General features: G+C 39.3%; 3 protein-coding genes across 8 annotated transcripts; 1 reads left to right on the top strand and 2 right to left on the bottom strand.

Annotated features, from left to right (window-relative positions):
• Positions 1-323: 323 nt before the first annotated feature.
• Positions 324-12,655, top strand: phaf1 (phagosome assembly factor 1). 4 transcript variants are annotated; one of them, XM_029153453.3, is made up of 16 exons: positions 324-794; positions 950-1,032; positions 1,559-1,642; positions 1,973-2,016; positions 2,296-2,375; positions 2,567-2,661; positions 5,877-5,941; positions 6,204-6,316; positions 6,455-6,588; positions 6,738-6,821; positions 7,218-7,300; positions 7,400-7,443; positions 7,539-7,588; positions 7,879-7,937; positions 8,038-8,110; positions 8,292-12,655. In XM_029153453.3, the coding sequence occupies exons 1-16, from the start codon at positions 731-733 to the stop codon at positions 8,385-8,387; spliced, it is 1,251 nt and encodes a 416-aa protein (XP_029009286.1). In that variant the 5' UTR covers positions 324-730; the 3' UTR covers positions 8,388-12,655. The 4 variants fall into 4 exon arrangements, with proteins under 4 accessions (XP_029009286.1, XP_029009285.1, XP_029009288.1 ...); XM_029153452.3 differs by having other exon boundaries at positions 5,844-5,941; XM_029153455.3 differs by having other exon boundaries at positions 324-807; positions 5,844-5,941.
• b3gnt9 (UDP-GlcNAc:betaGal beta-1,3-N-acetylglucosaminyltransferase 9) lies at positions 12,643-15,806 on the bottom strand. 2 transcript variants are annotated; one of them, XM_029153450.3, is made up of 6 exons: positions 15,555-15,806; positions 15,343-15,462; positions 14,929-15,261; positions 14,305-14,546; positions 13,951-14,206; positions 12,643-13,877 (listed from the first exon to the last, which is right to left on the bottom strand). In XM_029153450.3, the coding sequence occupies exons 1-6, from the start codon at positions 15,660-15,662 to the stop codon at positions 13,539-13,541; spliced, it is 1,398 nt and encodes a 465-aa protein (XP_029009283.1). In that variant the 5' UTR covers positions 15,663-15,806; the 3' UTR covers positions 12,643-13,538. The 2 variants fall into 2 exon arrangements, with proteins under 2 accessions (XP_029009283.1, XP_029009284.1); XM_029153451.3 differs by having other exon boundaries at positions 12,643-13,829.
• Positions 15,807-17,210: 1,404 nt separating this feature from the next.
• bbs2 (Bardet-Biedl syndrome 2) lies at positions 17,211-25,553 on the bottom strand. 2 transcript variants are annotated; one of them, XM_029154658.3, is made up of 18 exons: positions 25,398-25,553; positions 24,795-24,924; positions 24,367-24,594; positions 23,931-24,056; positions 23,779-23,841; positions 23,509-23,586; positions 23,209-23,313; positions 21,609-21,695; positions 21,343-21,478; positions 21,092-21,231; positions 20,721-20,850; positions 20,460-20,631; positions 20,222-20,351; positions 19,949-20,068; positions 19,673-19,810; positions 19,052-19,164; positions 18,541-18,689; positions 17,211-18,224 (listed from the first exon to the last, which is right to left on the bottom strand). In XM_029154658.3, the coding sequence occupies exons 2-18, from the start codon at positions 24,909-24,911 to the stop codon at positions 18,118-18,120; spliced, it is 2,139 nt and encodes a 712-aa protein (XP_029010491.1). In that variant the 5' UTR covers positions 24,912-24,924; positions 25,398-25,553; the 3' UTR covers positions 17,211-18,117. The 2 variants fall into 2 exon arrangements, with proteins under 2 accessions (XP_029010491.1, XP_040927241.1); XM_041071307.2 differs by having other exon boundaries at positions 25,503-25,536.
• Between the last annotated feature and the right edge of the window lie 924 nt (positions 25,554-26,477).

Here is a 26,477-nt window from a genome sequence, read left to right as displayed (position 1 = left end):
GCAAAGAAACCGTGTTGTTGTCAAGCTTTGATGCTTTCGTAACCGCCCGACAGTGACAGATAACGGCAGTTCACTGTGAGAACAGCCGGCTTTGGTCTTCTTTCTACTGGTTGACACGGGTCAGCTGCTGTCGGTCGTTTGGAGACTCAACACAGCACTGTAGCCGATCAAGTTGGTCTTCTGTCGTTTAATTAAACTCTGTTGGAGATATTTTGTTCTTCGACCGTTTATAGCCATGTTTGTGTATTATTAACTTTAAACTGACTTAATTTCAGGTTGTTTGTATCCGTATCGATTTTTAAACCACACTAACAAGAGGTGAACTGAAAGCTTGCCTTGGACGTTTTAAATTTTTTGATAGGTTGCGTAAGTTGTTTATACGCAAGTCGTCAGCCTTTGCTTGGTAACTTGTTAAAGTGTTATTTAAAACTTGTGTGTCTTAGTAAGTAAGGTGCCGTACAGGATATCATTTTACATATTTTACACATCGTCTTTGATACATTTCTAATGTCGAAAACACGTGGCATGTGATACATCGGTTGATTAGTTTAATATTTGAATGAATTGGGTGGACGTGGAAAATAAAATAAATAGAGTTATGAATTAAAGTAGCCACCTGAGACTATTGTGAAGCAGTCTTGTGATCAGAGAGGCGGGGTAGAGAGTAAGGGCCCCTTTTAGGGTCTCTGTGCGTCTTGAGGTGAGGTGAGCTGCTCCCTACTTCTTGCCAATGCTGGATCTGGAGGTGGTGCCTGAGAGATCATTAGGAAATGAGCAATGGGAATTCGCCTTAGGTGGGTTTTCAAGGTATAAAGACATACCTCACACATATGGAAGAATAGAATGAGTTTTAGATGGATTAGTGTTAACTTTGACTAATAAATAAAGACACTAAAGAGTAGGATAACTTCATTTCTCTAACTGTGTTATTGCATGTCTTGGTCTTCAGGGATGCCATTGGCCCAGGCCATCTCTATTTTGCAGAAACACTGCCGCATCATCAAAAACGTCCAGGTTCTATACAGTGAACAGGTAAAATGGGCTGATGTTTTATGAGTCTTCACATTTTCACTGGAAAAATGTTAATCATCTTATTTTAGGCTGTATTATAGTAATTATACAAAATTTACAAATGCACCTGTTGGTATTTTTAGAATATTTAGGTTGCATTTAATATTAAATGCAACTCATCATGTATCTGTCTGTGTTAATAGCTTATACCATCTGCTAAAAAAATTACAAGCTTTTTGAAACATTATTGCTCAGTCCACTAGGGGTCACTAAAACGGCTTAAATGATAAAGATAGTCACAATTCTTTTATGTATTTTAAATGTGCTGTGTGTATGTAAATGACATGTACTGTAAATATTATTATCAGATTTTTTTAAATGTACATTTCCACAAGTTGAATAGTTGTTAATCATTATTCATGGAGTTTGATTTTAAAACACTGTAGGTCAGATATGAGATTGATCTGAGGGCTGCATAAGGGTCATCTTCAAAATCAGCGTATTCTCGATGTCTTTGTCAATACATTTGTTTATCTTTCCCCTTCAGACACCACTCAGCCATGACCTCATACTGAACCTGACTCAGGATGGGATTAAACTGCTGTTTGATGCCACAAATCAGAGACTCAAGGTGAAAATGGTTGATTTTAGGTAATTTCTGGTTGATTTGACAGAAGCACTTTCCACCACATGTAAAAGCAGAACCTGTGTGGGCAGAGGGCACTGAGACTAGGATCGGGAGATATGTGACATCCTTATAGTGTCATTTTCTGGGTGTCGCCAAAATACAATGAAAACTTCCAAAGGGCTCAGTGGCCGTTGAACAGAGGTTGGATTTTAGAATTTAATGAAATATATATATATATCTAACTCTATATACTATAAAATATATCTAACTAGATATTCTATAAAAAATATCTAACTGATAATTTGTGGTGTAACTTATCTTTCTGTGTTACAGGTGATTGAAGTGTATGACCTAAGCAAAGTCAAATTGAAATACTGGTGAGTAGAAATATATTGACATCTACATGAACATGGGATTTCTATCTAAGCTTTGGATAGACTGGTTATATCTAGTAAGTTCCTCAGGCTACCCCAGTGTATCTTTGAGATTGTGCTTCATGTTATTGCCAGTTGAGAAGCCCTTCACTGCATGAAACATGATATGTTTATGTTTTTCTTAAACTCTGTGCTTATGCGATAGTTTCTCAATTAAAACAGGATAAACCTGGTTAAGTATGAGATTAAGTATTGGCTGTGTGTGTGTGTGTTGTGTTTCAGTGGAGTTCATTTCAACTCTCAAGCCATCGTACCCACCATAGAGCAAATAGACCAGTCTTTTGGAGCCACGCACCCTGGAGGTACTTTCCAAACTACACCCACAATGAAATAGTTTGACCTCACGAATATCTCATTACCACCCCATAAATGTGAAAACATGGCCAATAATGATGCAGACACACATGTTTTTATATTAAATGTTTGATGTTGTGTGAGCCCACATTTGACCTAGCGTATCCCTGTGTCTGATGTTTTTCTTCTGCCCCTCCAGTTTACAATGCTGCAGAGCAGTTGTTCCATCTTAACTTTCGAGGACTCTCTTTCTCTTTCCAACTGGACTCATGGAACGAAGCTCCAAAATACGAGGTCAGAATGGTTTCATTGATTTGCTTTGAGGCCACTTAGAAGTGCTGAAGCACTGTATTTTCTGGGCGCATCCAAATTTAAGTCACACCCATTAGATTTTAATTTAAAAAAAAATTTTTTCATATATATTTCAATAGGCCGCACCTGTCTATACGCCGCAGGGGTCCATGGTAAAACATGAGATATTTACGCAGAGAGATGATACAAAGAAAGATTGTTGTAACTTTTAATTAAATATGGTAAATGTTTTTTCCTCAATTGTGACTGAATGCCCCGCTGGTTAAACATGCAGCAGCATGTCACAAAAGTAACTGAACTAGCTATTTATTTAAGGCAGAAAGAATGATTCGCTTCGTCGGCTCTGTCCATCTGACGTGGTCGGCAAGTCAATCACATATGGGTGCGTCCTTAAAAAAAAAAAAAAGAAACCAAAAGATCTGTAATGTAACACCAACAGCAAGATCTACACAGTGTAAACATCTTGGCTGTGTTCGTCGGCATGAAGCTTTTAAGCTGGTAAAAATCTACAAATTAGCGGCACTGTTGTTTAAGACACAGGGTTCGCCAAGTAAGCTACGATGCTTAATAATGTAGCGCTGAATAAAGATGCCTAGACCATCAAAAGTCATGCTGCTTGTTTAATGTTGTGCTTAAATAATTTTTTTTATAATACAGTATGTGGAAATGTAATCATTAGGGAGGAGCACACCAGGATGCAAAACATCTCAAGCAACCTTGTATTATCCGTTATGCAAACAGTTCGTAATTAGTGCCTCCAAAACGACACAGAAGCCACCGGCTCATAAATCACATTTTCAATACCGAAGGGCCCAGTCAGGAAATCTGCTAATTATTTATTTATTTATTTCATTTATTTATTTATTTATTTATCTATCTATCTATCTATCTATCTATCTATCTATCTATCTATCTATCTATCTATCTATCTATCTATCTATCTATCTATCTATCTATCTATCTATCTATCTATCTATCTATCTATCTATCTATCTATCTATCTATCTATCTATCTATCTATCTATCTATCTATCTATCTATCACATACTGTGTTGTTGTGGAATGTGTTGGAGGGCTGTGTAATTAGTACTTATGGATATTCAGCTGCTCTGTTCCTGCTTCTCTCAGGTACAGATGTCATCATTGCGCTGTCTCTCATGCTTATTTTGATAGACTCCATATCCTGCTGTTACTTGTTTTGTTCTTGTCCTAGTTTCTGTTTTGTCTTTAATGCTTCATTGCTCACTTCATGAAGGTTATTATTCTTGGTTTTATTGGTATAAGGTTTATTGAATGATAGTGTTTATATTGTATTTGATATTGCATTATACACCATATATAAATCTTTTTAGAGGACAACACTGCAAAAACAACTCTTTGACACAAAAAATAGTCAGTGTAAAGTTTGTATGGGTGTAAATTTAGTCCCCTCAAAATAACTAAAAATACAGCCAATTATAGCTGAACCCCTGGCAACAAAAGTGAGTACACCCCTAAGTGAAAATGTGAAATGTCAATATTTTGTGTGGCCACCAGCCAGTACGGCTTGAATTCTCTTGGCCATGGAGTTCTTCACAGGTTGCCACTGGAATCCTCTTCCACTCCTCCATCACAACATCAAGGAGATGGTGCACATTTGACACCTTGTGCTCCTCCACCTTCCTTTTCAGGATGCCCCAGAGGTGTTCTATGGTGTTTAGGTCTGGAGACATGCTTGGCCAGTCCATCACCTTTACCCTCAGCCTCTTTAGCAAGCCACTGGTCATCTTGGAGGTTTGTTTGGGGTCATTATCATGCTGGAACACTGCTCTACGGCCCAGTTTCTGGAGGGAGTGGGATCATGCCCTGCTTGAGTATGTCACAGTACATGTTGGAATTCATCTCTTCCTCAATGAACTGTAGCTCCCCAATGCCAGCAGTACTCATGCAGCCCCAGATCATGACACTCCCAACACCATGTTTGAAGGTAGGCAAGACACACTTGTCTTTGTACTCACTCACCTGGTTGCCGCCACACACGCTTGACAGCATCTGAAATAGGTTTATCTTGGTCTCATCAGACTACAGGACATGGTCCTTAGTTTGCATGTCTGCAGCAGATTGTTTGCGAGCTTTCTTTTGCATCATCTTTAGAAGAGGCTTCCTTCTAGGACGACAACCGTGCATAGCAAATTGATGCAGTGTGCAGCATACTGTGTGAGCACTGACAGGCTAACCTCCCATCCCTTCAATCTGTGCAGCAATACTGGACGCACTCATCCGTCTGTTTTCCAAAGCTAGTCTTTGGATTTGACGCTGAGAACATGGACTCACCTTCTTTGGCCGACCATGGCAAGGCCTCTTCTGAGAAGAACCTGTTCCCTTAAAGCGCTGGATGATTTTGGCCATTGTGCTGCAGCACAGTTTCAGAGTGTTGGATATTTTCTTATAGCCTTGGCCATCTTTATGTAAAGCAAGAATTTGTTTTTTTAGGTCTTCTGAGAGTTGTTTGCCGTAAGGTGCTTTAAAATGACTACTTTTCATTGTGTCAAAGAGTCATTTATGCAGTGTTGTCCTATGAAAAGATATAATTAAATATTTGCAGAGGTGTGAGGGGTGTACTCACTTTTGTGACATAATGTAGTTGTTTGCTTAGTTCAGCCTAGTCTCATGAATGTTTGAACGTTTGAATCAGACTTATTTCTCAGCCGTAGCATATTTTCTGTAAAAAAAAAAAAAAACTTTTTACCCACTTAGAATTTTGACTGACAAACACACTGTCTCAGTCACTAAATATGCATTCATATTTACATTTTTCTAGTAAACAATGACTGAGAGAAATATATACATATATATGTTTTGCAGTCATTTCATTCTGACCATATATCAGTCTCTGCAAGAACTGCCAGCATTACAGCAACTAATTGCTGCTGATTGGATATTGAACCTCAGTCAGATTAGGTATTTCTATGTGACACAGGTCCAAGTGGGATCAAAATCCAGTATCCTCAACCAGACAGAATATTGTTGAACATGGGAATTTAGGTCATTTACTGGCTTGTAAGAAGATTAATTATTTTTTACTTGACCAAATATCTCTTCGGTGTCAGTGTCTTCTCAGTATGTGTGTTAATGTTCACGTCCAGCACACAGTGTATATGAGCCCAGTTGTTTTGCCTTGGCAGCCTAACTTTGCCCTGGGTTTGGCCTCCCTGCAGATACCACATGGGGCCATGGTCAAGAGGATGCACATCTACACTGGCAACAACCTCCAAGAAACAAAGTAATGTTCATAGACTTATTATTTGAGCCAAAGGAAACAATGAGACTGTGTGGATGTTATTATTACTTGGTTAAAAAATATATTTTTATTGTATTCATATTGGTCAAGAAGTACAATCATGCTTCCAAGAAAGAATTTATTATGATTTTTACTTCAAATATTGATATAACTTCGCAGAGTGTAAAGAAATCACTAACACAAACCTTTTAATAATAAGAAAAACTATTAAAGCACATACACACACTCCCATCTCTGTCTTTAGAGCTCCAGCCATGCCATTAGCTTGTTTCCTTGGCAACATCTATGCAGAGTGCGTGGATGTCCTGAGAGATCAAGCTGGACCACTGGGGCTCAAACTCCGCCTCCTCACTGCAGGTAATATGCACTGACCGTAGTTCATTCTTTCTCTCTTAATCTCATTCCACTTGGTTTGTGTGTCTTGTTATGACTATTTCTCATGTCACGTCTGGAGGCTGAGTGACTTATTCTTATGTGTTTTGGGTGGTAATGCAGGTTGTGGTCCTGGTGTGATGGCTGATGCTAAAGTGAAATCTCTAGAGAGGAGCATCTTTTTTGGAGATTCCTGTCAGGATGTCCTGGGTGCTCTGGGTTCACCACATAAAATCTTCTACAAGTCAGAGGACAAGGTTGTGGCTTCTTTAAGCTGTTGTTGCACTTAGTCATTAGCATTGTGAAAAGCACACTGACTCAGATAATTATATATTTTTTATTGTGTTAGGTTAAGTGTTAGTTCTTTCTCAACAACATCTGATGTCACCAATATTTTTCATTTTAGATGAAGATCCACTCTCCTTCGCCTCATAAGCAGGTTCCGTCGAAATGTAATGATTACTTCTTCAACTACTTCACACTTGGAGTGGTATGTTCATGTCTCTAATCTGTGTGCACACAATTGTGTATTTCTGTGATGATAGTAATTGTACTTGCCTAATTTTTTTTTAATGACAATTAATTAACTTTGGAGACATTGGTGCCTGTGTAGTTCAAAATTAGTTGCTGAGAGATAAGAGCAAACGTAGATGTGACGTACTACATGAATTAAATTGGTCGATAGTTCTCCAGACCTGTCTGGGTTTTGAAATTGATAAGTTCTTCTGTCGCTAAACGGTAACTATTTAAGGTTTATCTCAAAGCTCAGAGAATGAATTAAACTTTTGTTTGATGAGTTTATTTTCTATTTCCTCAATTGGGACTGAGCTGCTGTGGTTAGGTTTTGCACAAAGAGTGTTGATGATTTTGGCATCTTGTATTTCAGGATATCCTGTTTGACTCAACAACTCACCTAGTTAAAAAGTTCGTCCTCCATACCAATTATCCTGGACATTACAACTTCAATATGTACGTAAAATACACAATAATATGCTACAAATTATTTTTAGGCATTTTTAATTCATTAGTTGTCATGTTGTGTTTGTGTTGTGCCTTCTCTCTCATTAGATATCATCGATCTGACTTTAAAATTCCACTTGTCATTAAAAAAGGTAAGAGTGTTGTCAGACATGACTCTGACTCGATAATTAAAAAAATAATTTTATTAATTGATTTATATCTCCTCTTTTGTCATGTTTCACCCTAGAGGGCGTTGATTCTCAGACAGAGGACTGTGTGTTAACTACCTACAGCAAGGTCAGTTCCAGAAATATAGAAACATTCATTGTCATGGGACTCAGTTGTAAATCCAACAGGTGGCGCTGCGTGCAATCTGCCTGTAATAGTAATGATACTGAATATCTCACTTGTGTACTCTATCCCTGGAGGATCTGCAGTAAATACAGCAATAAATGCAAAACAAAGATGTGTTATTATTCCTCTGATCAGCTAAAATCAGTTGCTTAACAAACCTTCCTGTCATGCCTTACTGCTGCTTACTGGTACATGACACTTCCACAACTTTTTACTTTTTGATTCTCTGCCAGTGGGATCAGGTTCAGGAATTGCTAGGTCACCCGATGGAAAAACCTGTTGTGCTCCACAGGTAAAGTCCTTGTACGCACACTGCTACATGGCAGTTTCATAAATCTAAGATTATTTTAGTTTTTAAGTCGTGTCTCCCATCTTGATGACATGTTTGACAGGTCCTCGTCAGCCAACAACACCAACCCCTTTGGTTCGACCTTCTGTTTTGGACTGCAGAGAATGATATTTGAGGTACGAACATCATTGGTAAATAGTGAGGTTATTTGGAGGTTGAGTTATTGAAACTGGACTTCTTTTTTGAAAAATCAAACACTACTCATCCAAGGGACTTCATCTGGCTGGCATTATATATTTGCACATATGAGGTGTGTCTTGTTGACTTCATTTGAAATGCTTGTATTTTCTTTCTCAGGTGATGCAGAATAACCACATAGCATCAGTGACCCTCTATGGTGCTCCTCGGACCACCGGTCAAGCACGACCTGAGTCCAGAAGTAGTTCCCACTGAACAAGTAATAAGAATCATGTTCCATTCTGGCCTGTCCTGAATCTAGTACCTAGACTGACTGAACTTCTAACCCAGAACCTAATTTATAGCCAAGCAAATCTAACCAAGAAAAAATTAGCAATTCCCACCCAATTTAGATGCTACATGCTATTAAACAGGAACTCAAGATAATCCAGAAACAACCAAGTCAGACGTGTCAATAATCACTCTTCCATGTGGATCCTAAGAAACGCTTTCAATCAGACACAGCTTGCACAGTAAACCAAAAATAGAGCATGCCACGTCTTTGAGCGCGATGTTGTGACATAGTTGCATTAACCTGTAGAATCAATCAAATGAAATCATTTATTGGCTGTGTGGGAAGATCACAGTAAGATGAAGTCGTCTGCATTCTGCCATCAGCGACAAAAGACAGTGAGACAAAATGCAAGATTTAATGCTGAACATAAGGTAGAGTTACTGCAATAGCAAAACCACGCTCGGACTGAATGAGAACACATCAATCAACCACACTGCCAGCCAAACCAGAGCCACTCGTCTTCCTGCCACCGCCTCACAACCAGACCCAACTAACTTAGTCAAAGACTGGATTTAAACCACAAGAACCAAACTAAACCAGCCCAGAACAGTGTATCAAGCCATGAGAAACTACAGAAGACTGCAACCAGAAATGGAAAAACCCCAGAATTTAGCTTTTGTTGTGTAGGAGAAGAATCACATAATCTAATGACTGGGTCAGTCCAACCACATATGAAGTCTCTGACATCTAACAGTCCTCACCTCACTTGATTAATGTCTCCGTCTTTATCTTCAACTTTTATCAGCGGTCCCCATGAATACGGGCGTAATAACATCAAACACTCACAGCTGTTGTCGTTTGCAGGTCTGAATCGTGCTGTGTCGGTGTATGCTTACACACACCCAGAGTTGCATAAATTATGAAAAACAAATCTACACGCTCTTTTCAACAGATGTCACATTTCAATATTTTCAGTAATTTCTTTATTCAGTTTGCTGCATTTCTGACCACAGAGCGTTTTTTTTTTCAAGACAAACACGGAGACATGCAGGCATGGCACAAAGATGCATGAACCCGGTCAGCATATTTGAATCAGAGGAGAATCATTACAAGCACAAACTGGCAGTCTGTTGCATTTATGATTCCGTGAGGGGCTTCGTCACAGTTCCCTTGTTTTTTGACTGCCCTCCCTCTCACTCACACCATGTCAATTTTTAATGTTCATTTTTACATTTGCACTAATGCACACCTTTGTACTTGATTGGTTGATCGTACCCTGTCCCTGGAGAGTTGTGGGAAGGCTGGCGTGACAGATTGTGAGTTGTGTTTGTGAATATGTGATTTCTCCATTTGTGAGGACAGAGGAGAGGAAATTGTGTTTGTCACATTTCTTTCCATCTACATGTTACCATGTCTGCTTTTATCTCCACAAAATATTGATGCGTTGCAATTCCCGAGCAATGTCTGCATTTATTTTTTTGTTGAATTGCCAAATGCTACAGCCAAAGACATTTCATTGATCTGCTGACATTACCACTGTAATCTCTTGCCTAAACCTATCCCTGTGTCACATGTTGGCACTATATTTCTGTTACATTTTTTCTTTTAAACTTAAGTGTCTTTTTAATTTTTATTTTAATGTAAATCCTGTTCAGTGTAACTGTTGGCAGTAATCTGCCATTTGGATTAGATTGCTTATGAACAATAGAGAGAGTTTCCCCAGGTAGCGTTGGTGTCTAATTATTCTGGGGTTATTGTTTTCAGACAGATACAATTCAAGGAAATACCATAATCTGCTTCTAGATTCTATTAATTTTAACATCAGTCATTTCTTTTAACATGTGAGTGCAGTTTGCTATTTACACAATTTTATCTGTTTAAAGTATTTTTTAATTAACTATGTATTAGCTTTAATACATATATTCTTTTCAATTGTCCCTTGACAAAAATGCCAGTTGTTGTTTTTTTTTTTTGGTCACTTTTGCTAGGCAACGCTTTTGATAGCACCATCGCAGACATCAGGGTCCGAGACAAGTTTGTATCCATCTAAAAACGGAAATTAGGAGCTATCTGATTACAGGTTGCAGTCAATTGAACTGTTTATTTATTCAGTGTGTGTTAAATACTGTGAATATTAGTAAGTGATTAAATTGAGTAAATCAAACATTTCTTTTACCCATCAGCGAAAACAAAAAGCATCAAATATATATTGTATTTCTGACCAGGATTATATTTTATATTAACAAAAAAAAACTAACTTCTATTTCTCAATCTGTTCCCAATCAGTGGTTATCTTTATTTGCATCCGGCCTGATGTTTACAATCTGTGTTGTGTTGTTGTGGTAACGAGGTGAAAATGCAGTAAATAGCTGTATTATAATGTCCTCTTCTTTACACAGTGTTTAATAGATTATCACTGACTCAGTTGTTGGCCGAGTATCTAAACATTCCCTCATTGATTCTATTAGATTTGAAACTCAGGAGGAGGCATCTGCACACATCCAACACATTAACAGTCATTGAACCTAAAATTCTTTTTTCAGACCTCACAGTATTCAAACCTTTACACACAAGTCTAAACTGCACAACTGCTCTTTAAACACAAACAGAGAAAACAATAACCCTTCTTTACATTTAGACATTTTCTTAACTGGGACCCCCAAGAGATACAAACTGTTTTCAATTCCAGCAAGTTCACCTCATGATGGGACTCCCAGTTGTAAAGGGTACGATAATGATGGCCCATAAGCACTCTGTTCCTTATTTCTTTTTTTGGTTGATCCACATCTCAAGTTAAATGGGGAACCAGATGTGTCCATCCCTACTCGTGCTATATTCAGGCATTTTAATATCTCTTGCTTTTGTGCAAGTACGTACTAGAAAATAATATGTAAAACAATACTGTTGAACATTGTGCCTCATCTCCCACCGACTTTCTTTGACTTCTGTCTCTTTCTCCTATGTAAAAAGAATCCCCTTGTACATATGATATGAGAATGCATCTGAGCTGCATCATTGTCCAATATTTATGTGTCACTCAGCATTAGAAATGAGCCAGTGTATTATTATGGCTGTCTCAAGTCATTTAAGCTTCCTTGTTACCTGCAGAAAATGGCGAGTTGGGTTGGGTTTCCTAAAACAATGTTTTGAAAGAACATTTTCAGTTTGACATGTGTTGCATGTGTTTGCAAGTAATCCAGAACTGCAGTATATGTTCCTGAAAACCAATTATAGTCAACATAGAATAGATTATTTTTGCCAAAGTTAGGAGCTGCCCAGAGGTATATATCTGTTGGGCTGATTGGTTTAAATTCAATCCTTAAACATAAGTTCTATCAATTTAAATCAAGTAATCAACATAACAATGAGCTCACAAGCTCTGACCCAAAGGAAAGTAGATAAGTCAAAAAAACAATACTTACGAATGTTAAATGACTAAAGGACAGTGAGCCCACATGATGCAGGGCTCAGACCCTAGTTTTGGTAAGCCCAGCCCAGTGCTGTGGATGCATTGTTGCTGGGAGAAAACACAGTGAGCTGTAGGGTGCTGGGTAGTTTATCTCACCCAAACTCAGGTGGTCATATCGCATCCTATTGCTGATTTTCAGCTTTGCTTATTTCAATTTGTACAGGAAAAAGAAGTGACAACTTTAAACTATGAGTCTGAGCAGCTTTCAAATTTCACCTGATTTTTACTGCATAAAATGAAGGATTGAGTGACTGATGATCAGATTGTTGTAATTTTTAATGGGACAGCTTCGGTTCAGTGTAATGAGAAACTTATATTAATGCTTTTTATTGTCTGTTCTTGGTATCATATGTTCTGTTGCCCATCTCCATTTTTCTCCTCAGAATATTTGAGGACTTGTTTTAAGCCCAATTCTGGAAACTGGGCAGCTAAACTTAATTAAAACTTGTGGAATTCATTGGTATGTGGTATTTTTATATTTTGAATACTATAACTTTGTGTATGAAGATCTATTCAGCATGTCCACTGAAAAAGGCAATAACAATAACATGTAGTGCAAAGAGAACGATTAGGTTGACTCAGCGCTTTGATCCAACCAATTACGTTTGACAGTGTTTGATGATGGTTGTTGAGATGTGCTACAGCTGTGCACTCTTCAACTCCAATGCAACATTTGGACCTTTATGAATCCAGTGCTCACTGTTCTTTGACATCAAAGTTCATTGTCTGTGTGTGCAACCAGGATATGAAAAATAATAAAAAATGTGGATGTGAAAGAGATCAGGAGGTTTTTATTTCAACCTTGAACCTCTTGACTTCAGAACAGACAGAGTTGTACTGGTGGCAAAACTTAAAAGGGGTCACAAGTACAAAGCACATTAGAGACACAAACAAGGTCTTTCTGACATTAAACACCTTATGAAAACAAATTAGGACGAAGAATTGGAATTATTTTACTAAAGTAAAACCTAATGTTTTGTTTTGTTGCTGCGTGATATGGTTCCCGTGCAGCTGGTTTCTATTTAGACTCCTTTTGTTGTTACTGGAGGGAACAGATAATGTGTCCATCCGTTTGTACTTATGTCCAGCATTAGGAAGAGAGGAGAATCTCTGCTATTTATTCACATCAGCACATGAGAAAAATACTAAACATCACTGCTGTCTTTTCCATCAACCCAGTCTTGTCTGGTCTTAGCTGCCACTGACCCAAACAAAAGACAAAATCTTAACATTCTGATGACCTTAGATGGATGGGGTTATACCAGCTAACCACATTTAAATATATTGTCCCTTCTAATGTGAAATATTTGTGTACATAATCAAAACCAATGACGTAAAAAAATACTTTAAAAAATCTAGATATTCAATTCATTAAAAAATCTTTGCCAAACAAAATTGTGCACCTTAGTTGTTAACAATGTAGAAACAGAGAAGCTCTGATGCTAAAAACAGAACTTCCTTCCTTCCTGTCTGAAAAATTTAAAGCACAATTGATCTCTGCCAATTAATTTCCCCCAATGTAGTTTTCCAACTTGGATCAAGTCCCATATGACTCAGCTGTGCTTATGTCTGAAGCCTTTCAAATTGGCCACAGATCCTCGATTATGCTCATTTTGTATTTATTAGGGCTCTGGCAGATCCCATTTGGACGTGCAGGAGATGACTAATGCGTGACCTGCTTCTCACTATAGTCCTTCTCCATCTCTGTCATCTGTCCCATCGTTCCCCTCCACTTAAATGGCCATGCTGTTGCACTGGCTCGTTTACGGCAGCTCAGTTTGGGATCATGCAGGAGGTTCCACATCAGCCAGATCTGGGGAACACTGAGACTGTGAACAACCATGAGTTCTCGGTAGAAACAGGGATCAAATGTCTGAAGATGAGGCGCTGAAGACGGTCGGGGAATTCCAAAAGTGCGAAAGCCCTGGTGCCGTGACGGTTTTACACCAATAACCTGAAGGCACATTCCCAGAAAGACATCGTCAATGGGAAACAACTCCACCTATGACACAAAGAAACCCACTGTAGTTCAAAGATCTCTGAAAGAAGACATTTTCTGATTCGTTTTGATGTACCTGTTGACAGGCAGAGCTAAGTCTCCGAGCTGTGTATCCTGACATTACAAACCCTCCTCCACCAGCGTAATTTGGGTACAAACCTCCTCCATACATAAACTCTGGCACATAATACTTAGAACTGCGCCGGCGAATGGGTTTGGCATGGATAATAATATCACCAACAAACAGATCCTCATCTGGCTTTTGATCTTGTAGCATCTCTAATATGTTTTCCACATTAACATACACGTCAGCATCACCCTTAAAGATGAACCTGCATTAGAATACAAAAGATAAAATCAGCAACAGCAGGACACATTTATAAGTGGAAATAAGTTTGACCTCACTTAATACAGTTTTATAACTACTGACTTGACATCAGGGCAGCTCTTGTTGATCCATTTCAGAAAATGTGTTTCTTTAAGTGTCAGATTAAAAAAGGTGTCCTCAAAATCCCAGAGCAAGATATCCCCAAAAGTTTGACTCTCATAGGACAAGAGCCGATCCCACAAAGGCAGAGCAGTTTGATTTCGGGGAATACCCAGAAGAAAAACTGTACGTATGGAAACGCCACTTTGAGAACGCTCCTCCTTGCCCCATGTCCGACGTACTACCTGAAATGAGGTCAGAGAAAAAAGGCAGTATGAATGCAACACTAGACCTGAAGATAAACAAACGTAGGGACAGTACTTTATCAAACCAATATTTATCTAAACACTTAAAAGAAAAAAGAGCAACATTATCTTTAATTTGGAGTTGTGTAGGAATGTAACTCTCCAGGGAAATATGAGGCTATTTAATAATATACTGTACACCCTGATGTGTTCATTAGCTCCTTACATTACTCTGCAAATAATTTACAAACAGTTTTACAAACACTGGGTAAAGCTGAGGGTCAGAAAGCGAAAACATTAAGCAGAGATGAATTATGAAGGTATCAATGGAACAATGAGGTGAGTCTACAAAGGGCTACAGTACATGAAACAGCATATTTACCTGACGTTTATCAAAATCAGCAGCAACAGATTTTACTGCGATTAGCATGTAGGGAGCACTGAAATGATCTCCTTCGCCTGCTGCTCCTGTCATGTGACACTTTTCTGGCTGGTCAATGATCAGATTGAAGTTCCTGTTGTCCTTGTCTCTCAGATAACCCTTGAAATCAAATGGTGGCATCGTAGGAGGGGCCTTGCCCGTGACCTTGGGTGACACAGCATTCTTCCGTCGCAACTTGGATTTCACCTGAGATTTGTTCTTGGGCTGAGATTCTTTAGACTTGAACTGAGGCTTGCAAGGGGACAGGCGTAGGTGTGATGGGTTGGCTACAGACTGATCATTAGAAGACATGTTGTGTGACTAAATGCCTTGATTCATATATAATATGTAAGATTAGTTGGGAACAGGTCATACCTCTGGAGACTGTTGGCCCACTTCAGCCCAGTTGGTTTCCAGCAGAGTCCGGCTGGAACTTGTAGAGCTGTGAATCTCAAACTTCCACAGTGGCTTGTCCCATCCAGAGGAGACTACAACCTGGAATTCATCGGAAAATGTCAATAACACATTAAATACTTTACAAAACAAGTATTACATCGTAATTCTGTGCTGTTTTATTCCATTCTCACCTGGTGGGCGTAAAGCAGTAGACAGAAGAGTGTCAGTAGCAGTATTGTGCACAGCACATCTCTCTTCACATGGAGGATCCTCCTCATTGTCACCATCTTTCGCACCATCTTTATAAACGTTTTTGTAAAGTACAGAACTAAAGTGCAGGTGTGACACTGCTGCAGTTCATCCTGTATCGCCACACAGCCGGAAACTAATGCAGCACCTTGGAGGCATCGACCAGCTTCATTAGGATTTACTGGCTGCTCTACAGAATCTGACAAGGAAACGTACTTTAGGGCTCATTGTCACAGGTGAATACCATGCCAGACTTCACATGCTGGCGGTAACAATTTATTGCCATAAAAAGAGCTGTTGATAAAAATACAAGTTCTGTGTACATGCCATTTAAATCACTGGAAGTACGTTCATTCCTGTGACCAACATCCAGCCCTTGTCCTCAGGCTTTAATGGGTGGAGACGTTCAGGACAACTGCAACAACAATCATCAGCATTTTAGGATCAAACACTAGACGTTGTCTGCATGTAGACAGTTTCCCTGTATGTGCTCACAGTACTGAAGCGTCACATGTTGTCCCAAGATCTGTGCCATGACGAACAAATATGTCTAAATGTTGCTGATAAAAACCTTACAGAGGACTTTCTCTACACGTATCCCTGTCAGACTTCGCACGTTCCAGACATGACATTCACAAACTAATAGAGCAATTTACACCGTATTTTCGCAAACTGTTTTGCGTTTTTTACCTTATTACTAACAGGACTTTCTAGCAGTTTAACTTCGTAAATGTTTGCAGGTGATTTGAAACTTACCAAACAAGACGGAGAGACAGAATGAGATGACGCTGAGGTCCGTGGATAGTCTTTCACACGAAGTAAAACCATTTACAAAGTGTCGGTTAAAAGTTTTTCAGATGTTCTCAAGAGCGCGTATCTGGTAAGAAAATAGCACTGAATGTGAAACAACCTCTACCCTCTGTCCGAGCCTCTTAATGAAGTTCTGCGCTTATGCTGCCTTAATGTGCTGTAGGAAATTTAACAAGCTGTTATATGAAACACTATTTTTTGCGTTGATTCATGAATGAATACCCTAATGTTGACGACCCTGAGGGTCGAAGAGTTTAGAATCCTCTGGTTTCTCTATTACGCGTTAATATTAGACACAAATTATCAAGAACAGAAAGGAGGTGGAAAAGAATCGGAGGTAAACTATCAACCGCTATCTCACAAAGGGGTTGCGATTGTGTGAATTCATATTACCTTAGATTTAAAAGCGTCATTATCACATCCGCTATAGAGGCTTTTCGAACTGTGACAAACGTGCGGTACTTGATCTTAGTTCTACTTAATGATGCTGATACCAAGTAGCCATTTGTAGGATCGAACTTGAAGCACATGAACGCAACACCTTCGTTCTTTGACTTCGTCACGTGACCTAAACTGAAAAGGAGAAACTTCAAGCCAGATGCCAACACAGCAACTGAGGAGCATGGAACAAGCAGAAAGCAGAATAAATAAAAAGTAAGTGCTGGAGGAAAAGTTATAACATGAGTCAGATTTCTGTTTTTGAATTCAGGGCACACCACAATGCCAGGTTACATTTGTCATTATTAGGCCTGTAGCTCCAGGTAGAAGAAACATCAGATAAAGCAACCTTTTCTGAAAAGAAATCAGTTTTATTTGATTACAACAACAAAATCAACAGTTACACAACCCAAACAATTTTAAAACAGTTTCTGACACAAACAAACAATTACAAGCTGTGCTCAGACTACAAACGTAAATAAGTTATATACACAGTGTAAGTCTGTGATATTTGTTCATTTATTATAGTTCTTTGGCTAAACAAATGCAAACACACAACGGCGGTAAGACCTGAGTCTGAGTGAACTGTCACTACACAGTGATCTGGGCCACTGGTGAATTCACTGGCACGGCTCTTATATGAGCGGTGGCTGCTCTCTCCGTTTTGTTCTAGGTATGCACTCTCTAAACATCACGTGTCAGCTGAATTAAGCAGAATGCTGACACTCAAATCATTGCTGAAGCAGTTGTTCTTATGACAACCGTGCAACATAATCTAGAACTTCCATTACACATTCTTAACATCTTGGACCTTTTAAATCAAAGTTAGAATCCATTTTTCCCCAGCATCACCATGTTAAGGCAATTTTTGTTTCATCGCCTTTGAGAAACGCCACTCCCAGTTTTGGTCCAGCTGTAGTCTAGAAATTGTTTAGTTTTTAATGGCGGCTAACCTCTACTCTAATGTCAACAGTTGACAGTCCTAAAAGCCACATAGCTAAACTAACTTTTTTCCCCAGTATACTAAATCTGTGCTCAGCATATTTTTGTGCTTGCAGAATGTTATGTTTGAAGAAGCTGGTGTCAAATGTAACAGCTAGTTAGTTTAAGGCTACAACAGCGTCTCAATTACACAGTGCAAGGTTGTATTCCTGCACCAGGCTCATGATTCTGCAGTATATCCAGTGTTACAGTGCTTGTGTCGACTATGCTTGTGTGCATCTCTTCCTCTATTCTTGGATCCCCTTTCTTTCACCATCAGGAAGATGCAGTGCCAGCTCTCATGGTCCTGAACAGTGCATTGATGTTATTGCTCTTGATGGCGTCTCGACAGGCAGAGATTACTTGGTTCTTGGGCTTACCCACTGACAACACATGGACAGAGAGAAACAGAGAAACATAAGTATGTGACAGAGAAATACTTGTTTCTAAATGTCACCTGACTTGTACATACAAATCCTGTTGTTTTCTGGAAAATAACAAAAATGATAATTTAGATAATTCAAATATGCAGGGATTCAAAAACACACATATAGTACATTTCCAAAACTCCCCGTTGTCAACACAGATTCTTGACAAACAATCCTTACTTCCAAACAGTGGAAGTCAGTTGGTCTGTACTGTAATAGTGTACTTTAGGAAATTGCAGTTACACAGTAATTTGCACACAGTAGTGCCTACCTCTGAGTCTACCAACCCGCTGTATAGCCTGATTCACTGACTTGAGGCAGGCCAGCAGGGCACTGTGATTGTTGGAGCGGATTTTATACTCGTTGATAAGATCTCTATTTAGATCATACAGCTCTCTGTAACGCTTCTTCATTGTTGTCCTACAAAGGTCAGAAACAAGATAAAAAAAAAATACGATAGCAAGAGAGGCAGAGTCACACAACTCAACAGTGGGATTGTTCTTTGGTACTGTGGTAAGGAAAAACCTGGAGTCATTATAAACAAATGTTAAAATATACTGTACAGTATCAGATGATTCAGGTGTCACACATTTCTTTTCACAATAGTAAGCATTTTTACATTTCACAGCAGGCATCCCAGATACTGTAGCTGTATATTGCTAATGATATTTTTAATTAAATTACATGACTATAAACGGATTTGGCCATAAATACACAATGGCATAAGTATATCAGCTGATACAAGTCTGTAAAAAAGATTTAAAGCAGTTTGATGAACTCACATGTCACCCATAAGGCGAGCGTCCTCTGCTTGCACCAGCATGTTCCTTATGTAATTAGAGTGGTCAGCCAAAGCTGCAGTTAACTTCTGATGGACGGAGTGGAACTCATCTACCTGGCACACAGAGGGTAAAACTTACCTTAATTAATTAATATTCTTTAAAATTAATATGTTTCTTTAAAAATGCAATTAATTTTTTTCAACTAAATCAGATATTGTTTAACAAGTCGAAACACATGTTCACAGCTTACAGTCCTGTGCTGTATGTTTCCACTCAATATGCTCATGAACATGGCCTCAACATTAAAACGCAATATTCAATTTTATACTAAAAGTTTCTAAATATTTACACATATTATCACTACTCATTATATAATACAGTAACACATACATTATAGGAACCTAGGTATCCTAAACATTTTTGTTTAGTCCCAGTGGCCACTTTTTAGAGTTGTTTTACCAGATGTGGGTTGTAACCTCTGACCAAAGACAATAGGCACTAAACTTGCACAGTTTTGAAACCACACTGCCAGTGTAACTACATCCAGCACAATTGTTCAATATAAAACAGATAGTTTGCCTGGTATATTTATCAACTATCAGTTCAGCAATTAATAAAGACCTCAGTGAGTGTAGTGCGTAGCTCCTCAAAGTATCCTGGGAAATCTGCCTCTGCTGACAAGTCCTCTATTGCTAGAAAGGAAGCCAGTGACTGGATCAGATCTCCTGACAGGTCAATGTCATCTGTTCTTAGAGTCATCTATATGGACACATTAAAAAATAAAGTAATTATTGATTGGTGTTGCAATTTTATACAACATCTAAAAAGTATATTTATATATTTATATATTATAGCTTAAGCACATGACAGTGTTTGTGTGCGTCTATCTGTTTGTACCTGTCCGTTGCTGGCCATGCTGATGGACAACAGTCCCCCTCCTCTTAGTAAATTAAAAGTCACATCAGGGCTGTCTATCCCTTCTGGTAGCAGGAAGTTTTGATTCAGCCACATGACCACCTGCACACACATGCACAAAAACAATTACATAGCATGACAGAAAGATAAGGTCAGATTATAGAATATATTTTGGAATGTCACTGCAACTCTGTGAGACTGATAAGGACTGAATCCTGCTGGTCGGCCTCCCAGCAAGATCCTCTGACAGCCTACCCTCTGTGGTCGATCACTGATGCTGAAGGTAACCCATCCGGTGGGTGGAGCGGCAGAGGAGTCAGTGGTGATGTCATACATAGAAAAACGTGGCAGGTGACGAGTGATTTCAAACACATGAAACTGGGTGCTGGAGAAGACAAAAAGCAAAGGTCACAGATTAGTAAAATATAAGGATTCAAATTTGAACAAACATTCATTCATGTATGCATGCCTGGTTTACTCACACACAGCCTACCTAGTTTTCCCTCCAACAAATGCTTTGATGTGCAAATCTACTGGTATGTCTTTTGGAGGAACAATGGGCACTCTGATACAGCCTGACAAGTTCTGGGCACTGGGGTGGACAACGTGACTCTCTCCTTCAAATATCCCTTCTGCAAAGATGAGCACTGCGCGAATGATCGTTTCTGAGGAAAATAGGTACGACATTAAGAAACTGTTATACTTTTACTCTGACATGTTAAAAACTCTCATATAAAATCCTTTTAAATTCTACCATTTGGTGTTGAAATGCTCAGTTCAACATGAGCCTTCTGGTCCTCTGTAGCAGGTCTCACTGACAGCGCTGTCTGGAGTTGAGTGTTAGCTGGTATGACGCCCATTCCACTATTTGTCTCAGCCACACCCTGAAACAATAATAGTCTGTGTTTTTAAATCAGCCCTAACTAGAGAATCTTACATTAACCCTTTCATGCATTAATTATGAAAGCCACAGTCAATCTTTTTTTTTTTTTTATCACTTTGGGCATACAAAAAAAAATAGAAACAGAACTAAACTTCAGACAGGGCAATCACAAAAATAAATTTAAAAAATCCAGTAATTGGATACTACATTTATTATGGAAAAAAATCATCATATTTACTTACCTTGGCATTTTCTTCATAATTACGTAGCTCAAGCAGCAGATTCTGTCTGCGCTGGCTGAGCTCTCTAACAAGGTCCTGTTCAGCACTCGAGTCCATAAGATTCCCTTTCAGTTCCTTACTGGCTGGAAGGTAACCACGGACTAAAGGATATATACATACATACAAATTACCTTTATACCATCCTATTTAACTCTAAAGTACATTCAACTATGTTATGTACTTTACGTGTCACAAACAGATGCACAACATACCCTCTCCCTCTATAGATGTGCAAATGAGTTGTTTCTGTCCGTCCAACCTGTAGTCTCCCTCCACCACTCCGGCCACAGAACTAGATAGATTGTCTTTGAAAATAACTTCGCCCGTCCGGTCACTGCGAGCATCAATCTGCAACAGAAGGACATTGTGTTGCAGCAATAACTAGCAAGATAAACTAAATAAATAATACACTTTAGGTCCAGAAACACAAAAACACATCCATGAATGAGAAATCTGGCCTGCAAGGTTGAGCACTGACCTTTCCATTGGACCAGCCAGTGATTAGCTCCACAACGCCATCAGCATTCAAATCAAAGGCATGTATGCTCATCGCATGATTTTTAGACTGAGTAGGAAAAAAGAAAAACCTTTATAAGAAGGACAAGTAAGACTAGTTAGACTAAGCTTATAGTTATCCTACTTTATTTTCTAGGATAGAGAGGAGTTTGACAAGCATCCTCCTCTCAGCTACAGCATGTAGGGGGTCCAGCGCCACCCCCAGAACAGAACCAGTCCTCCTGATTAGTTTGTCCAGTGTGTTACTGTCTGCTACATTCATGCTGCTGCCCCATTAGACCACAGCATAAAATACTACACTGGCCACCACAGACTCATAGAACATCCTCAGCATAGTGCTGCAGACGGACCTGAGCCTCCTCAGGAAGTACATCCTGCTCTGAGCCTTCTTGTACACAGCTGAGGAGTTCTTTTTTTCAGTCCAGTTTATTGTCCAAGTACACTCCCAGGTATTTGTACTTGGTCACAACCTCCATCTCTTCATTTTTAATAGTGAGAGGGGTGACAGAACTCCCAGATTTCCTAAAGTCAATCACCAGCTCCTTAGATTTGCTGATGTTCAGTTGGAGGTGGTTCTGTCCACACCAGTCCACAAAGCTGTCCACCCCTCCCTGGTACTCTGTGACGTCATCACCATGGATACATCCTACAATAGAAGAGTCATCAGAGAACTTCTGGAGATGACAGGACTCTGAGTTGTACCTGAAGTCTGAGGTGTACAAGGTGAAGAGGAAGGGAGACAAGACTGTCCCCTGTGGAGCTTCTGTGCTGCAGGCCACAGTGTCAGACATACAGTTCTGCAGGCGGACGTACTGGGGGCGGTTGGTGAGGTAGTCCATGATTCATGAGATCAGGGGGGGGCTCCACCTGCAAGTCCTTCAATTTTTATCCCGGTAACGCAGGCTGGATGGTGTTGAATGCACTGGAGAAATCAAAGAACACGATCCTCACTGAGGTGCCAGGCTTGTTCAGGTGGTTGTAGGTGCGATGGAGCAGATGTATGAGGGCGTCATCCACTCCCAGATGAGTTGATATGTGAACTGGGGGGTCGACTGAGGGTTTGACGAGAGAAAGCATGGAGTCCAGGATCAGCTTTTCATAAGCGTTCATGATGAGAGGTCAGAGCCACGGGTCTGTAGTCATTGAGGACTACAGACCCACTGGCACAATGCATTACTTTTTCCAACCAAGAGGAACTCTCTCCAGCTGCAGGCTCAGTTTGAAGATGTGTTGAAGGACACAACCTAGCTGGGGAGCACAGACTTTGAGCACCCTTGGGCTGATTCCATCAGGTCCTGCAGCCTCTGTTGGATGAAGCTTGTTCAGCTCCTTTCTCATCTGAAGCCACACTAGCTTCCAAAATACAGATCCGTTTACATAATAAACTAAAGATATTTAACAGAGAATTTGTGCTTTTAAACGAAAATGCTCATAGAAAAATACTATACCATGAAATACCATAGGTAGTTTTATTAACTACAGTACAAATGCCCACAAAACCTTTCTTACAGACATTCACCCATCTTGTTTAAAATAAATAACATTGTAAATGATTGTGGTACCTTGATCCTCCAATAGCGAGCGGTGTGATCATAGACTCCTACGGTGCCATTAGCCAAAGCATAGCCGAACCTGCTGCCATGCATATGGCACAATGAAGTTACTGTCTATACAGAGTAAGACACACAAAAAAAATGTCAAAAAAAATGCTGCTCTTCTACAGTCAAGCAGTGCGAACCAATCATTTTTCTATTACTGTCCTGTGTAGACAATATAATATAGAGAGTATAACGTGATTATGCAAAAACTTTTTTTATCATCATCATCATTATGGTTGGACAGAATGCACTGCATCCACTTACCTCATTTTCAGTCATTTCAGACACAAGTTCATCCTCTTTAAATACCCTGATATCAAAGTCCTCAGATCCTACCAGGAGCTGAAAATTCATAATAACACAACAATATATGAAATATTAATTTTATTCAAATTTCTGTCAATGCTGTTCACAGAACAACAAACATTTTAATGTATTGTACACAACTATAAAAAATTGGTAAAAGAAAAAAAATAAGGAGGAACACAGGGGACTCCCTAAGCTCCCTAATACAAATCCTCAGCCAGGGCTTACCTCATTTTTTCCATCCCCAGTAAAGTCACAGAGCACCAGAGATCTAACATTATCTCCAGTTACCTAAAAACAGGACACGTGGTGAAGCAACCCATAGAAATGGAGAAGTCAATGATATTAATAATCTGAATGATAATAAAATGTTGTCATACTGTCCAAAAGTGGTCATTGCCCTCAAAGTCAAAGCCTTGTAAGGCGCAGTTCCCTCCAATGATTGCAAGTGGAGTTGGGATGCTCCCGAGACTTCCCAACACAATAGCATTGGCTCCATCTGTCACCTACATTTGGATAGAAGAGAAGAAAAGATGAAGGTGAAGTACTGTACATCCTCATTTACATAGCTAGCTCCTATTCTATGTGTAGACCATTTCTATGTAAATATTTTCCCTTTAACATTCAGCATAGATGGAGGAGGTAATATTTTCAATAGAATTTATTAATTGTTATTAAAACAATTCAATACCAAAACGTTGTACCTAATAACATATATGTATGTTTCTATATAATGTACCCAATTTGATTAGCTTGTTTTACACTCTGCCCCTGATGTCGACATCATAATAAGCCACCTCCTTATTCATCACCTACCTCTCTGTAGAATATATCAGCATTGTCATGGACATCATAGGCCAGCAAGTTAGTCTGGGAGCCAACTAACAGAGTATCCCCTGTGGTATTTGGTCGCAATGTTCCTGCCGTCAGGCAAGTGACGGCCTGGTTTATGTTGAGCAGAGAAATGTCAGAATCCTGGGTGCTCTGGCTGAGTCGATGAGCTACAGGTCTCTGACCACGTGTGTGAGGGTTGTGAATAAAAACCTTTGAAAAAGAAAGGGCAAACAGTTAATGATGCAACACTAAACAGTATAGTAATAAAATGCAAGAATGTAGTCAAAATAGTATTAAATGTGAATTAAATTAATGACAAGGCAAAAACAAAGATGAGATTTATATCTGGTAACTGGTTTGTGATAACTACTGAAGAGAGCATGTGCATTATGATTCTCAATTTTTCTCACCTTGCCAGCCTGTGTAGCTGCAGTAAGACATGGATGGACTCCATCAAACTTTCCAATAGTTACCATGCGAGGGTTAATCTTGTGGTTAAGTTTAAGAGTGAATATGGGCACCAACATGTTGCTTCCGTCACTAATCAAAAAAACCCAAAACAAAAATGATGCAGTTTATTAGAGATGTTCTTAAGCTGTCATGAGAACACAGCTAACTCACTCACACGAACAAGGTGTCAATCAGTGATTTTGCTACACTAATGTAATTACAGGCTTTGCCTCCGACAGCCATTGGAGGGTTCTGTTGCCTGGCAACACAGAGAGAAGCTAAAGCTTTTCATCTAGCTAATCCCCTTGTCGTTTGCTGTACAACCATGGCATCTATTCAACTATACCACACCCGCCTGTCTCTATAACATATGGTTAACCTTATATGAATGCCTACTAGGAAACACATCTCTCGAAGTGAATTAATGTGCCTTTATTTAAGCCTAACAACCAACAGATAGCAGTTAGCCTGCTTTACATCGCGAACACAATTCTAAATTAATGACAAAACTAGAAAAGCTAACAGCATCGTTTCGAGAACCACAACAACGTATGCAATCTCACCTGGACCCCTTGTCAGCTATAAATTGTGCTTAATTAAATGGAGTAAGCCTGAACTAACGAGCTAACGCTAGCTGCATGGTACGACAACAAGCCAATGAGAAGTACCTCGATTGCCCCTAACAAACAGCATTTCCTGTCTGCAGTTTTCAAAATAAAACTGCAGACAGACGATTACTTGCTGTTTTTGTTTTATGGTTGGATTATTAATTACATATTATTAGAATCCTATGCACAGACAGGAGAAGAGGTCCCTACTCGACCAGAAAAATAGTACTGTATCTTCCTTATTCTATACGGTTATTATGTGATTTATGACTTATGTTCTGCAATTAATATCTTGTGCTTTGTCTTACACCTGTTTTATGTATTTGACATTTCCCCTAGATCAGGGGTGGGCCCACTTGGTCCTCGAGGGCTGCTGTCCTGCAGGTTTTCCAACTCTCCCTGCGCCAGTTACTGCTGATTACCTTGACCAGGTGTGTTCAGTCAGTTGAAAAAGCTACTGACACAACTGGTCAAGGTTATCAGCAGGGACACCGGCCCTCGAGGACCAGGAGTGCCCACCCCTGACCTGGATTGTTCAATGGTTGTCTCTGCCTAAACCCAGACCGGGGAGTTGTGTCTCCCTGTCTGTTGAGACTTAGCGTTCCTTCCTCTCTGATAGTCAGACGCCAGTGATGTAGGTGTGAGAATGTAAACATCTCCACACACACGGCGACAGCGATGAGATGGTGGATGCAATTTGATTGGACCAGACAGCCATTCCACTGTAGTTGGACAGAGGGGTTAAAAGGTTTGTGCGCTCTTGGTTTGTTGATGTGCACGATCAACATCCAAATTTTAATTTGCTTTCCCTATTATTTTTATTTTCCTTTATTTTATAATAAATCACACAAAAGACAACTCTCTCATCTGCTTGTTTATGTAAAATTTCCACCACACAAATCATTTGTTTTGTTTGGTGTTTGTTTTCCATTAAAATGAAACTTTCAGTCAGTATTTTTTAGTTTCAGTACCAATAATTATCTAATAACACAGATTATTACTTAAAATATGACGTGACATTAAAACTGGGAATAC

Source organism: Betta splendens, chromosome 6 (genome assembly GCF_900634795.4).
Source record: "Betta splendens chromosome 6, fBetSpl5.4, whole genome shotgun sequence".
NCBI lineage: Eukaryota > Metazoa > Chordata > Actinopteri > Anabantiformes > Osphronemidae > Betta > Betta splendens.
Note: the sequence above shows the minus strand (reverse complement) of the source record. Positions and strands in the feature narration are given on the sequence as shown.